The sequence below is a fragment of the Hemicordylus capensis genome, chromosome 1 (genome assembly GCF_027244095.1).
Source record: "Hemicordylus capensis ecotype Gifberg chromosome 1, rHemCap1.1.pri, whole genome shotgun sequence".
In the NCBI taxonomy this organism is placed as follows: Eukaryota; Metazoa; Chordata; class Lepidosauria; order Squamata; family Cordylidae; genus Hemicordylus; species Hemicordylus capensis.
The window spans coordinates 81,431,340-81,446,879 of record NC_069657.1 but is presented as its reverse complement, the minus strand read 5'-3'; the positions used below and the strand labels follow the sequence as shown (position 1 = coordinate 81,446,879).

The following is a 15,540-nucleotide window of genomic DNA, read 5'->3' as shown; positions in this document are numbered from 1 at the left end:
AATCCTCCAAGGCCTTTTGAAATCCCACTGGGTCCAGAAGCCTTTTCGGATGGACCATCCTAATAGGTCCACCACCCCTGCAGGGGTGGATTGCGGCTGTGAGACCAACCTTAACCAGGTAGCGGTCCATCCATGACAACGGGGAAACCACTGGATCCTCCACACATGGAACACCCCCCTGATCCAAACAAAAGACCAAATCGAGTGCATGGCCGGCAACATGAGTTGGTTCAGAAACTAATTGGGGTAGGCCCATAGTTATCATGGCCGCTATGAACTCCTGAGCCACACCAGACAAGCCAGCTCCAAAGTGGATATTGAAGTCCCCCAGCACCAAAAGTCTAGGAGACTCTAACACCAACTCCGCGACATGCTTTGTCAGCACAGTTAGGGATTCAGTTGGGCAGCAGGGTGGACGGTACACCAACAGAATCTCCAATCTATCCCTAGTTTCCAGCCTCAAAAATATGCACTCAATATAAGTCAACTCTCTCACAGGGGCCTGTAAGGGAAATGGTATTCTTATGGACCGTAGTCACTCCACCACCCCCGCCCACTTCCCCTAGCCTGCTCCACGACAGAGTAACCTGGTGGGAGAAGCTGAGCCCACACTGGACCACTCATCTACCCCAACCAGGTCTCGGTTATACATGCCAGGTCAGCTCCCTCATCCACAATCAAATCGTGGACAATTTCGGTCTTATTCTGAACTGACCTGGCATTGCAGAGGAGCAAGGCCAGATTCTGTGGGTCGTTGGAGCTGCTTCCCGAGGCCGAAGAGTTGACAGAGCAGTTGGAAGTGGAAACAGTTACTAAATTACTGATTTCCTTTCCCCTGTAACGGCTAGCTACTCTGCCAGTGCCGATTCTTCTTTTCCCCGCCACTACAGTAATAGCTGCCCTTACACTGCCAGGCACACCCCCAGCACCATCCCACTCAAGAGAGCCCAAACACATATCTGCATAAGGCCTGGCCCAACCCAACCCCTCAGCCCCACCCCTGAAAGCCCAGCCTCAAAGGCTGGCCCCCATTGGCAGCTGGCTTCGGCAACTGCCTACAGGCGGTCTGACAGCCACCACGACGGCCACGCCTTTGGTGAGGCTCCTTGCTTTTAAGCTTGCAAGCCCCAGAAGCCACTCCTCTCACGAGCAGCTCCTAGGACAGGCAGCAGGTGGTAGAACTTCAGCAATCTGGGACCTGGCTCATTGTGTGCTGTACTGTGCTCTGCAGGTCTCTAGCTGTCCAGCAATCCCCAATTTTCCCATGAAAAATCATCGGAATTTAAAGGAAAATATTATTTAAAGGAAAATATTATTACAAAAGAGCCACAAAATGGCTCCTTTTAGCAAAATGGTGACTGGAAATGACGTCTGAGATCTTTTCCAGCCACATTGAAGTTAACCCTTTGTTGTACTCCATATGCTGAGGGTGGATCTTAATTGCCCAACCACAGATACATGGAATTGCGGTTGTCGAACTCAGGAGATGATTTTGATCTGCTAGTTTTGGATGGGGTCACACTTCCCCAGAAGGTAAGCAGTCTGGGGGTGCTTCTGGACACAAACCTCTCCCTGGTTTCCCAGGTTGAGGCAGTGGCCAGAGGTGCCTTTTATCAGCTTCAGCTGATACACCAGCTCTGTCTGTTTCTTGAGATAAATGACCTCAAAACAATAGTACATCTGCTGGTCACCTCAAGACTTGATTACTGCAATGCACTCTATGTGGGACTGCCTTTGTACATAGTCCAGAAACTGCAGTTGGTCCAGAATGCAGCAGCCAGGTTGGTCTCTGGGTCATCTCTGAGAGACCATATCACTCCTAACTTAAAAGATCTACACTGGTTGCCAATACGTTTCTGGGCAAAATACAAGGTTTTGGTTATAAACCTATAAAGCCCTAAAGAGCTTAGGCCCTGGGTATTTAAGAGAACACCTTCTTCGCTATGAACCACACCCACTGAGATCATCTAGAGAGGTTCGTCTGCAGTTGCCACCAGCTCATCTGGTGGCTAGTTGGGGATGGTCCTTCTCTGTTGCTGCTCTGAGGCTTTGGAACACACTTCCTGCTGAAATAAGAGCCTCTCCATCTCTTATAACCTTTAAAATAGCAGTCAAGACACATTTGTTCACCCAGGCTTTTAATTAGATATTATTTTAATTGTGTTTTAATGGTTTTAGCATTTTAAATGTTAAATTATTGTAATGTTTTAATATTTTTATTTGTTGTTTTTATTGTTTTCTTGTAAACCACAGAGACTCTTGCGTTTTGGGTGGTATACAAATATACATAAGAATATAAGAACATAAGAACAGGCCCAAGGCCCATCTAGTCCAGCATCTAGTTTCACACAGTAGCCCACCAGATGCTGCTGGACGGCTACAGGCAGGTGTTGAGGGCATACCCTCTCTCCTGCTGTTACTCCCCTGCAACTGGTACTCAGAAACATCCTGCCTTTGAGGCTAGAGGTAGCCTATAGCCCTCCGACTAGTAGCCGATGATAGACCTCTTCTCCATTAAGTTATCCAAACCCCTCTTAAAGCCATCCAAATGTGTTAAATGTGTTAAATAAATAAATGAATATAATGGAGTCCACCTGTATAGTGCTATATTTAAAAAAAGATTGATTAGTTCTTCTGTTTGGAAGATCATTACTGGGTATGAAAGGTTAAGGGAATCTCCCAGGAAATTTTTTGTAAAGGAAACCATTTATTCTTTAAAGAAAACAGTGAAACCTAGAAAACATCCAAGAATAATATACCAATAAAATCTTTCAGGAACATCAATCTTGGGATTAAAACATTTATTTGAAATATGTACCTTGCTCTACCCAAACTATTCCACTGTAATCTATTTCTGGATTCTTAACAGAAGCCATTTCAGATATAGTACTACTGTTACTTTTTCGCTTTAAACTCCTTCCGTACTAATTTTTCTCTTCTATTTATATCCATTTTTGTCTCCCTCACATACCACTTCGTGATATCAACTGACATGACATCAACTCCTGCTCCTCCTCCCCACCCAAGATTGTAGAAGGGGTTTCTACCTCTGCGTGCATGACTGCGACCTCTGTCAATCCAGTACAAAATTCTGAATTATCTCCCAACTAATAAAATACCAGCTTACAATGCTAACCAATAAAACTGAATATTTATCTTAGATACACATATTTAAAACAATCTAATATGTTAAAACGTAAAACATAACACAACTTACTAAAATACTATTAAAACCAACCCACAGCTCATTCTGTCACAAAGCTCATAAGCAGGGCATGAAGGCAAAAGCCCTCCTCCATTGTTTGCTCTGCAGCAACTGGTATTCAGAGTGATTCTGCCTCTGAACCTGAACCTTCCATTTAGTCATCATGGCTAATGGAAACAGATGTCATCCACATACTTGTCTAACTGCCTTGTAGTCATCCAAGCCAGTGGCTTTTACATAAGGCTGATTTGTCTAGAATGTGGAATTGCCAACATAGCACCAAGTTTCATCTTTATGGAAGATCAGGCATATAGTCAGACATAAAAGGTAGCATCCAGACTAGTCTTATGCTAGCAAATACTTTTGTGCTAGCGCAAGAACACACTACACGATTGAAAAATTGGTGATTTTATTGCCTCAGTAGGCTTTTTGTATGATCAAACTCAAAACCAAATGACCACACGTTCTAAAGCTTAAAAGTTTTATTCAAAGCCTTGAGTATATAAAATGGTAAATATATAGCAAAATGTATGTAAAATGGTAATTGCACGGCAAAATATATAGCAAAATATGAGCATAAGCAAACTATAATTCTGAAAAGCATAAAATGTGTGGCGTTTGAAGCTACTATTAAGTGTGATGTTGTGAATAAAAGTCTACCCCAATGTCCCCTAACCCTTTACCTATACTAAATTGTTCAAAACCCCTTTAACCTATACCCACCACAAGAGATCATATTTACCCTTCTGGCAGCTTGAGGTGTTGTCATGATTCTCCAAAAGAAATCAGAACAAACTAAAGACAGAAATAGGTACGCAGTGGATAGGTGAGTATATCAGAATATAAATTACATAGATGAAGCATATAAACTTAGAAGAGGATAGAATACTTGATATTTAATAAGAACTAGCTGGGCCAGACGCAGAGCATCTGTGCCTCCACTACCCAGCCCGCTTCTTCTCCCCCGCTCTGGAACTTTCTGGCTGGCTGGCTGGAAAGCTGGTCCACCACCTCCTCCAGCCCGTTCGCCAATTCCTGCTGGCCGGGCAGCCCACTGCTGCCTGCTCCTGGCGGCCAGGCCAGCCCACTTCTTCTCACTCCCCCCACCCCCACCCAGCACTCACTCCCCCCACCCCCACCCAGCACCCCCACCCAGCACTCCCCCCACCCACCACCTGCTTCCACCAGACAGGCCGGGCCGCTGCCTGTTTCTCCTGCCGGCTGTGTGGCCCGCCACTGCCTGCTCGTGCTGGCTGGGCAGCCCGCCACTGCCTGCTCGTGCTGGCTGGGCAGCCCGCCAGTGGCCACATCCCTTTTTTCTCCCCTTTCCCCGTTGCTAATCGGCTGCTGCTCATGAACTCTCGTGAGAGCTGCCACACATGGGATTTGTGACTGGTACGCCTAGGAGAAATAAATATATAGATGATTGCTGTGAAGGAGAAGGGAAGGGGGAAAATAGTTTTTGAGAAAGAAAGCATCTTGGCGAGAGAGAGGGAGAGGGAGGAGAGAAACAAAGGAGAGATGTGTAAGAAGGGAAGGTAATATATGAACCAAAGAGAAAATCCTCCTGTTTTCTTGCTGACTTCATTTTTATAGCTCGCAAAATCAAACCTCTTCCCTTTGTCTTCTTAGGCCCTTGATTGGTTTCCACCTGTTGAGCCCAAGATTCTTATTGATCTTTGGGTTCACCATTTCCATCTTTGTTAGAAATCTAATATTCTGTGTTGATGACCATGGCAACCTGGATCCCATCAAAAAGTCAGACCCCCACTTTGACAGGGCTTGTTTACTCCCTCAGTTAACTGCTATTATCAGGCCTTGTCATTCTTCTTCTTCATCCCTTGATAAGGTACCAACTTGACAAGGTGCAGGTGGAATGGGTCTCCTCCTCACATACATTCCAAAACCTTTAACCCCAAGGTTTATTAGCTGCCTTGTCTTCAAGCACTCCTTTGCTAAATGGTACCAAGCTCTGTCTTGCTGGGAGGTCCTTTCTTCAAACAAGGTTAGCCTGAGTATGACCTTTCTGCTAGTCTTTCATAGTACACAGCAAAATGTGTACTATGATTTTCCGTTTTTGTCTTCATTTGGTTCAGTTTCTGGTCCATTGTTCCTTTTCATTATGAGCTTCTATAGTCCAAAAATAGGCCCTCAACATTGTGTGAAGGAATTAATCTCTTTTGCAGACTAGTTCTTGTGTTAGTGCAGTATGCTCTTGTACTATATTTATATCTAAATGATGTGTGTATGTATGTGTGCCTGTACAAAAATATGACTGACAACAGAGTTAAAGGAAACCAAATTCAAGTTGAATATTTTGGCTTATGCCATCATCAGCAACAGATGGATTTTTAAAAAACCAAAAACCACAAAACATATACGTCACAAGCTGGCAGTTAAGAATGCTGTGTTAGCAGAGTTCCAGGGCAGATGACAGGAAAAGAATGATGGGCAGATGTTGTTTGTGTGTTATCCTCCAAGTTGAGCTCATGAGGTGTTGAGGGTCTTCAGTCTATATATCCTAAATTTTTATCATTTGTCATCTCATGATGTGGATGTTGCTCAATAGAAAATATTTCCATATCAGTGAGACAGACTATGGTTGCCCAAGTTGAAATATCTGGCCACAGTTGTTCCACTTTCTTTGTTAAGATGGCAGATTTGTGGCTCCTGAAATGCATCCTTGTGTCTGTGGATGTTTTGCCTACATATTGCCTATGGTAGTCTGGACTGGGGTGTGACTAGGGGCCTTCTGAGGCATTGGAGATGGGCGCCCTGGTCCCTCTAAGTCCAGACCCGATGCCCTCGGCTCTCCCGGTCTGGGCTGTTTGTCCCTCACCCGCATCATCTGACATTAGCATTGTATATCTTAAGCCACATTGGTGGAAGTACAGGTGAGGCTATATCTGATGTTCTTCAAACAGTTTAATGCATAAAATAAACTCTTTAATGCATAAAATAAACAAACAACGTTTTTCGAAATCAAATAAATGCATTTAAATGTCCAAACAGCATTATCAATGCACTATTTCAAGCAGCTGGAAACACTTAAGATTAAATAAAGTAACTACAGCTGAAGTAACTAATCCAAGGACAGGAGAGAGGGAAGGAGGGGGAAATGAGTGGCTCATTCCAAAATGAATGGAAGAAGGGGGAAATGAGGGGAAATTCTCCCCTCCTTCCCTCTCTCCTGTCCTTGGATTGGTTATTTCAGCTCTAATTACTTTATTTAATCTAAAGTGTTTCCAGCTGCTTGAAATAGAGCATTGATAATGGTGTTTGGACATTGAAACATGTTTGCTCAATTTTAGAAAATCTGTTTATTTTATTCTATTTTACGCATTATAGTGGTCTAAAAACATGTTTGAAGAACAGAAGTATGCTTATATCATTGTCATTGTATTGTTTTATATCTGATGTGATAGACTTTCTTGGTAACGTTCTTCTGGTGGTCATCTGTACATTCACAGTACTGGGCTTCATTTTCTCATGAAGGCAAGATTTGGAACTTTCCAAGCTATCCTTATCCCCCATCTCAGCCCACTTCTGCTGTAGCATCATGTGACTACCCTATCCTACTCAGTTTTTTTGTTGTCCTCCAAGAAGTCAACATTTCTTGCTGGTCTGAGAACTTTTCACCTGAAAAAGAGAGAGAAATATTTGCCTTATCTTTAACTTATCATTGGTTATACTTTCTAGTCTTTAAAATTGTGTAGAGTATTTAGGGTAACTATATGCAATAATTTCACTCTCATGGGTGAAAAAAGAGGGCTCAGTCCAGAAAAAGTTAGACATATCTGAAGGACTTAATTGTGCAATTTAGATACTTATTTCAGTTGAATTTGTTAGCCTGATTTTTGCTTCACCACACCCCACATATATCCAGCTGGAAACCTGCACATTGGAAAGCATGTATAAAATACACTACAAATATACATTAAATATGGCACATAATACACACATTCAGAAGATGTACACCTGTTCACAGCATATATACACAGTCTGAACACTTGGCAGTTGCTACTCAATTGTCTCTTTCAAGTTCTGTAGCATACCTATTACCATAGAAACAGCCTGCAGCAGTAAAAAGGGCCAGATGAAGAACAAAATACAAGCTCTTGGAATTCTTAGGGAATTCAACAGCACAGGTTTTTTTTTTTTCCTTTCCATAAAAAGCTCTTGAAATAATGAAAAGCCTCATCTTCTTGAGCACAGACAAAAATGAACAATTTTTTTTACTAGAAAACCTTCAGAAAACCTTGGTGGAGGGAATTATGGCCAGGAGCCAAAGGGCCATTTGTGGACTTCCACATGTGTAACTGAGATTTTCTACCCTCTTCTCACAACCTATTGCAACCTACTGCAACTTATTTCACACCTAAAATGTTCCTCCTGGAGGCTTGAGGCCCCCCAGAGTGGGCTTCAATGGAGTATGAAGGGAGAAAACTTGGCAATTCCTCCTACACTTGTGGGGATTCTTTCAATCCTGGCCTATAGAAGTGTTGGGGACTAAGAATATTGTCCTGTACCAACCTCCCCACCCTCAGATGGCAGTTCCACATCAAATGGGCTCAGGTCTGCTGGTAGCTGCATGGGGTCAACAGAGTTGTCACTATGCAATATTGCAAATTAACCATCTATTTATTTCTCCATGTAAACTGCTTTGGAAACTTTTGTTGGAAAGCTGTATATAAATATTTGTTGTTGTTTATCCGCCAGCCCCTAGGCTAGCTTCTCCCTGGGACCTGAAGTTAGTTCTCAGCCCTTATGTGCAAGCCCTTTCAACCTTTAGCTACCTGCTCCTTCAAGCTCCTCTCTATCAAGACAACCTTCTTCTTGGCAGTAACATCTGCCAGATGTTTTTTGGAACTGAGATCTCTGCAGTCTGATCCACCATCCCTCTCCTTCCAACAGGACAAAGTTCTGCTGAGGCTCAACACACAGTACTTACCCAAGGTTGTGTCACAATACCATGTCTCCCAAGACATCTGTTTTCCAGTATCCTTCCCTTGGCCCTCCTCAGACGAAGAGCGCTTTTGGCACACGATACATGTTAAACGTGCTCTTTGCTTCTACATGCACTGCAAACGTTCAATTCCAGGAATCACATTCTCTATTTGTCTGCTATGCTGGCCCTAACAAAGGGAAACAAGTTTCTTCTCAAAGACTGTCTACGTGGACACTGCTGCAACTAAGCAAGCGTACATCTTGGCGAAAAAATCACCACTTCTCTCCTTTAGAGCATGCTCTATGAGGACTATGGCTATCTCTTTGGCATACTTTCATGGGATTCCCTTAAATGCCATTTGCAGAGCTGCGACCTGGAAGGGTTCATGGTCCTTTATCCTCCACTGCGCCTTAGATACTAGGTCAAAGGCGCATTCGCAGTTTGGGACAGTGATGACTACACAAGTCTGTTCTTGTGTAGATGCCCGCTTCTCCCACCATCCTGGTGAGTAGCTTGCTAATTTCCTTTGTGTGCAGGACAATAGGACCACTACCAAGAAAGTCAGGCTGCTTACCTGTAACACTAGATCTTGTAGTGGCCCATTGTCCTTCACATGACCTGAAAGCACTCACCTGTTTTGTTAATCGCGGTAGTCAAGGACTGAGAGACTTGTGTGCAGGCATCCTTAGTGTGAAGGAAAGGATAACGGACCACTACAAGAACTACTTACAGGTAAGCAACCTTACTTTCTTCCTTGGACATACCACCCCTTCCTCTTTTCTCTGCCCCTCATATGGGGATATAGAATTTCCACACCAAAGGAGGCCTTTCCACTGCTCTAATCCTTCCCAGATGTGCTGAATCTCTTTCCTCCTGAAGGCTGTTCCCACCCTCCTCATAACAGCTGTAGCGAGAGGGTGATTAACTCTCCAGGCTTCTGAGATGCCTTTGGGCTTCTCCAGCCATTCTTATCTTGTGGTTTGCACACGTGCTTGCCCACATCTCCCCCTTACTTTTTTGAGTGAGGTGAACAAATCTTTTCAAGAAGCCATTTAAAAGAATAGAAACAGAAAGGAATGCTAGAGAAAGCTTCACTTCCTTTGCTTTTAAGAACTCAGTGATGTAGTTCTTCGATTCACTGAATCCATTGAGCCATTTCCAGCATTTGTAGGAACAAAAGAGAAAAGATGATTGATTGATTGATTGATTGATTGATTTGATAAAGTGCCGTCAAGTTGGTGTTGACTCTTAGCAACCACATAGATAGATTCTCTCCCGGATGATCTGTCTTCAACTTGGCCTTTAAGGTCTCTCAGTGGTGCATTCATTGCTGTTGTAATCAAGTCCATCTACTTTGCTGCTGGTCATCTTCTTCTTCTCTTTCCTTCAACTTTCGCCAGCATTATGAACCTAAAGGGGGCTGGGTTTTCGCATAATGTGTCCAAAGTATGATAGTTGGGGCCTGGTCATTTGTGCCTTAAGTGGAAATTCTGGATTGATTTGTTCTACGATCCATTTGTTTGTTTTCCTGGCTGTCCATGGTATCCTCAAAAGTCTTCTCCAGCACCAAAGTTCAAAAGCGTCAATGCTTTTTCTATCTTGCTTCTTCAGAGTCCAGCTTTCACATTCATAGAGTGTCATGGGAAAAACCATTGTCTGAATGATTCTAATCTTTGTAAGTAAAGACACATCACGGCATCTAAATATCCTTTCTAAGGTCTTCATTGCAACCCTACCAAGTGCTAATCTGTGGCGTATTTCTTGACTGCTGGATCCTTTACTGTTGATGGTCGATCCTAAAAGGCAGAAATCCACCACTTCAGTGTCTTCATTATCAATTCTGAGGCTGGTTGCTGTGCCTGTTGTCATCAGTTTAGTCTTCTTTACATTTAGTCGTAGTCTCAATTTTTCACTGTGCTCCTTGACTTTCATTACTAGAGCTTGCAGATCATCCACATTTTCGGCTATCAGAGTGGTGTCATCAGCGTAGCTCAGGATATTGGTGTTTCTTCCTACAACTTTAAAACCACGCTCATCTTCTTCCAATCCAGCTTCTCTCAGTATACGTTCAGCATATAAATTGAATAAATAAGTATACAGCCTTGTCTTACCCCTTTGCTGATCTGAAACCAGTCTGTTTCACCATATTCCATCTGGACTGTGACTTCCTGTCCTGTGTATAGGTTTCTCATGAGATGTTCTGGGATGCCTATTTCCCTAAGGATATTCCACAACTTGACGGTTGACAGAATCAAAGGCTTTTCTGTAGTCAATGAAGCACATATTGACTTCTTTGGGGTATTCTTTGGCTTTCTCAGTTATTCAGCATGCATTGGCAGTAATGCTTCTTGTTCCTCGGCCTTTTCTGAAACCAGCTTGAACATTCAGCATTTCCCTTTCCACATAGGGCTCTTATTCTGCGATGAATGATCCTGAGCATCATTTTGCTAGCATGTGAAATTAAGGATATTGTGTGATGGTTTGTGCAATCTGTTTAGTCTCCTTTAGTCAAACAGTGAAGCAAATCAGATAGTGTGAAGCTGGATAAAAATTCATGACAAATCTAACAAAGCATAGACTTGAGCCTGTAATAGGGACTGCTTTGTGGCAGTGATAGCCAGAATGCAAAGTTATTTTTCCGTCACCATATATTGCTCTACATGGGCCACGAGTTCAGAAGGGATGTTTCCAAGTGTCATCATTGTCTGAAGTAAGACTATCTGTCATCTGAAATGGGTTTTCTTTGGCACTGGTGCCCACACTGTAGAATTCAGTTCCCCCAAAGACTTTCCAGATCTGTTTCAGTGAGGTCTTTCGTTTCAGCATGTAGCAAAAATGTGCTTGTTGTTCTTCACGTAGGGCAGGATCTAGATTAAGTTAGTCATGACTGGAATTCATGGGACTTAAGTTAACTATGACTAACTTGCCTCATTGATTTAAGTGGTGCTTAGTCATGACAAACTTGGTCTGGATCCTGTCATATTCAATGCTGATGCTGTGTTTTTCAGTGCTTTTCTAAGCTACTGATTTTAAAATGAAACATTTATTTATTTATTTATTTATTTATTTATCAAATTTGTACACCGCTCCAAACTTTTGTCTCTGGGCAGTTAACAATAGCATAAAATAGTAAAAAACATATACAAACAACTTAAAACAATTTAACAATGTAAAAATAAACCAGAGATTAAAACCTAAAATTTGTTAGGAAGCTGAGAAAGCTTGGGCGAAAAGATGGGTTTTCAGGTGTTTTTTGAAAATTGCCAGAGATGTGGAGGATCATATCTCCACAAGGAGTGCATTCCACAATCTCGGGGCAGTGAGCAAGAAGGCCTGTCTCTGTGTAGCCACCAAACAAGTTGGCGGTAACTGGAGACAGACCTCCTCAGATGACCTCAATGGGCGGTGAGGCTTGTAATGAAGAAGATGCTCCCTTAAATACCCAGGGCCTAAGCCATTTAGGGCTTTATAACTAGCACTTTGTATTTTGTCCGGAAACCTATTGGCAGCCAGTGTAGCTCCATCAGTAATGTGGTCTCTCCGAGATGACCCAGAGACCAACCTGGCTGCCGCATTCTGAACCAACTGAAGTTTCCGGACTACGTACAAAGGCAGCCCCACGTAGAGCACATTACAGAAGTCAAGTCTGTAGGTTACCAACAAATGTACCACTGTTTTGAGGTCATTGATCTCGAGTAACAGGTGCAGCTGGCGTATCAGCCGGAGCTAATAGAAAGCACCCCTAGCCACCACCTCAACTTGAGAAACCGGGGAGAGGTATGAATCCAGAAGTACTCCCAGACTTTTGGGGAAATGTGACCCCATCTAGAACAGGTAGATCGAAACCATCTCTAGAGTTCTGACCCCACACAATAAGTACCCCCGTCTTATCTGGATTCAGCTTCAGTTTATTCTCCCTCATCCAGCCCATTACTGCTTCCAGGCAGGCATTTAGGGAGGATATGCCAGCTCCTGAAGACGTTGACATGGAGAAGTAGATCAGGGTGTCATCAGCATACTGGTAACACCCAGCTCCCAATCCCCTGATGATCTCTCCCAGCGGTTTCATGTAGATGTTAAAAAGCATTGGAGAAAGTACGGAGCCTTGAGGGACACCATACTTAAGCTCAGATTTTGAAGAGCAACAATCTCCAATCGACACCATCTGGAATCTATCCGAGAGGTAGGAGCGGAACCACTGTAAAACAGTGCCTCTCACCCTCAACACCCTCAGACGTTCCAGAAGGATACTGTGGTTGATAGCATCGAAAGCCGCCGAGAGATCGAAAGGACCAACAGAGTCACACTTCCTCTGTCAATTGCCAATTGGAGATTATCCATCAGGCCGACCAAGGCAGTCTCCACCCCATAGCCTGCCTGAAAACCAGTTTGAAATGGGTCTAGATATGTTTTAGTTGAATTGGTTTGTATGTTTTGTTTATTAACTTTCTGTTTTTAAGCCACTTTCTATGTTGTACTGCAGTCAGTATTATTAAAACTAGAAACGCACAACTTATTACTTAAATTTACAGAATGCTTTTTCATATGAAAGTGCTCATTTATGTAGAAAACAGGGCAGTGAATTTAGGTAATAAATTATGGGATTCTGTTTTTAACTGTTTCAGAGAGTAATAACTGATGCACAAGATAGAAAAAATATTGGGAATTAATGAGTGAAACATGTTCAGGTTTTATGCAAGGCTTGGTTATATACAAGGCTTTTTCACATTGACTGCCGACTGTGTAGGAGAAGCACCCAAGCTGGGTATGAAAGCCAGACATGCTCCCAGTTTTTGGTCGTTTGCTTGCAAACATAAAGGCAGAAGGTGGGGAGGAAGATCATGTGTAAGGTGGCAGATATGTAGGATGGCTTTTTCTCCTATCTTGGTAAAATGCAGGGGGCAGAATCTGGTAGGACTCACTCATCCTACCAACTGCCGCCTCACACATGAGTGCTAAACTTCACCTAACTGAGAGGCAGGAGAAGCTCTCGCCACTGGTGCCTGCTCTGCCGCCGCAGAGCAGAGGCTTTAAACATTTTTTTAAAAAAGTTTTTTAATCCCACCCCCCCACACACACTAAAAGCAGGAGAAAGCTCTTCCCAGACAGGATGAGCACTTCCTCACTGGAATTTGGGACGTCCCGCACAATGCGGGATGGCTGGCAACCCTACATGTGAACAAGCCTAGTGAGTTTCATAGCTGAGTAAGGATTTGACCTTGGGTCTGTTATATTTAAATCAAATCAACTGGCTCTTTACAGTAGTGAAGATAAAATTAAGATAATCTAGTGTTAGAGTTGGTATAGTTTTTATATTAAAATGCTGCAAGCCTTTCAGCAGCCTGCATTCTCAGCAAATGATAACCTGATTTTTCCCCTTCCATTCCACGTTTTTTTAAGTGATTGTATCACATAAGTCAGGTGTTTCTGTGTGAGATAATATATAAAGTATAATGCAAAAATGACCTCAGCCGTGTTTCTTTATTTGGGCCAGTTCAAATAACTCCAAACCAACCAACCATGATTTTTGAGGTTGCAATGATACTCCAAATTTCTTGAGCCTAAGCTTGCCTGCCTCCCGCTCCTGCCAATATCGACTGAACCTGCAGCTGTTGTGGTTTATAAACCATAGTTAAATAGCTCTAGGTTTGTTTGACAGGTGGAGCTGCTATCTAAACAGGATGTTTGATGTCAGAGCTCCATGCTAGAGCAGATGAGATAAGGGAAGGGAGGAAGATGGCATGTGCAGGAGTCTTTGGATTTTGAGTTCATGACAGACATAAGAAATGGTTTCGATGAGTTGTGAAAGACCAACTCTTTTTTTTTAGAGCGAGAGAAGGGTATCTTTTAGACAAAATATGGGCAAAGTCCAAAGAAACAATTTGAATGAGTAAGTGAATTAGATGTGTATCCGCGTTATCTTTGAGGTTTGCTCTAATGCAGTGTTACTGTGTTTGCTCTGATCTCTATTGTTTATACATGTGTGCACCTAGTTTGTGTGTTGGGGGCAGGAACACATCAGTTCTGGGGAAATTACTATTTGAAGTCGGCGAAATTACTCAGATGCTAGGGGAATGCTTCCCTTTCGCAGCAAAAGTAAACTCTGACCAGCCAATGAAGCAGGAATTTATCTGTCCAGCAGAGTGGGTCCAAATCAACCCCAGATCAACAAGCACACATAACTTAAAACAGGTAAAAAAATGAAGCATTACTATAAAATACGCAAGAGGGCACATAGAATCAAGAGGCCAGGGCTTTTCAAAGGGGAAAAAAAGTTTTATTGACATAGAGCAATCGGGTTCTGTTGGGTAGGGATGGAGTGGTCTGTTCAGAGTCCTCTTTGTCATAAGAACATAAGAACAGCCCTGCTGGATCAGGCACAAGGCCCATCTAGTCCAGCATCCTGTTTCGCATCGTGGCCCACCAGATGCCACCGGAAGCCACAGGCAGGAGTTGAGGGCATGCCCTCCCTCCTGCTGTCACTCCCCTGCACCTGTTACTCAGAGACATCCTGCCTTTGAGGCTGGAGGTGGCCCACAGCCCTCCGACTAGTAGCTGTTGATAGACCTCTCCTCCATTAAGTTATCCAAACCCTTCTTAAAGCCATCCAGGTTGTTGACTGTCAGGTTGTTGGTGTCCTAGAACCTTTTCTTGTCTAGCTGGCAATTTTCAATTAAAATACCATAGTACTGGATGTGGTTCCTGCCTTTCCCAGGCAAGCAACTTCAAGGTGTAAGTTCTGTCCTGACAGTCTTACTTGTCCAAAATGGATGCTTAAATCCAAAATGGGGGCTGTTGCTTTTATCAGAGAGCAAGCTGCAGTCCTTCAGCATTCTAGGATTGTCCAGATGGGGAAGACAAATTATTTGGTTCTCTTCCATACCATTAGCACTCCCCCAGGACTGGGTGATGCTAGTGTGTAAAGGAATCTTGTTGTTCACCCTGCCAGCATGGTTCTTCCAGTAAAATAACCCTTGCTAACTTGGCAAGAAGGCACCTTTTAACGTGGTGATTCTCTTTATTTAGCAGGGGGAGAGTAACTGGCCCTATCCAACCCCATCACAGTACCTCCAGTGACTGTTGCTGGTGTCTATCTTATGTTTCTTTTTAGATTGTGAGCCCTTTGGGGACAGGGATCCATCTTATTTATTTATTATTTATCTGTATAAACCACCCTGAGCCATTTTTGGAAGGGTGGTATAGAAATCTTGATGGTGATGATGATGATGATGATGATGATGAAGGCTGGAAACTAAAGATTTAGGAAAAGATTGAGTTAGATATGACATGCTCTGATTATATCTGGAGTGTTCTGGGCCAGGTCTAGGGTTTTGGCATCCTAGTCAAAGTTTGACTTTGGTGCTCCTGCAGCTGAGAACTATGGAGC

At 43.1% G+C, this 15,540-nt stretch overlaps 1 protein-coding gene across 32 annotated transcripts in view; it reads left to right on the top strand.

The window, feature by feature from the left end:
• GPHN (gephyrin) overlaps positions 1-15,540 on the top strand; it is a 556,374-nt gene that overhangs the window by 193,215 nt on the left and 347,619 nt on the right. For 9 of the 32 annotated variants that reach the window (XM_053285016.1, XM_053285086.1, XM_053285039.1 and 6 more), the window contains one exon: positions 3,028-3,081. The exons of 19 other annotated variants lie outside the window; for them this stretch is intronic. In XM_053285016.1, the coding sequence (XP_053140991.1) occupies positions 3,028-3,081 (54 nt within the window). Of the gene's footprint in view, positions 1-3,027; positions 3,082-8,596; positions 14,346-15,540 lie in introns of those variants that run through there. 4 more of the 32 variants (XM_053285137.1, XM_053285020.1, XM_053285127.1 and 1 more) reach the window with 4 other exon arrangements.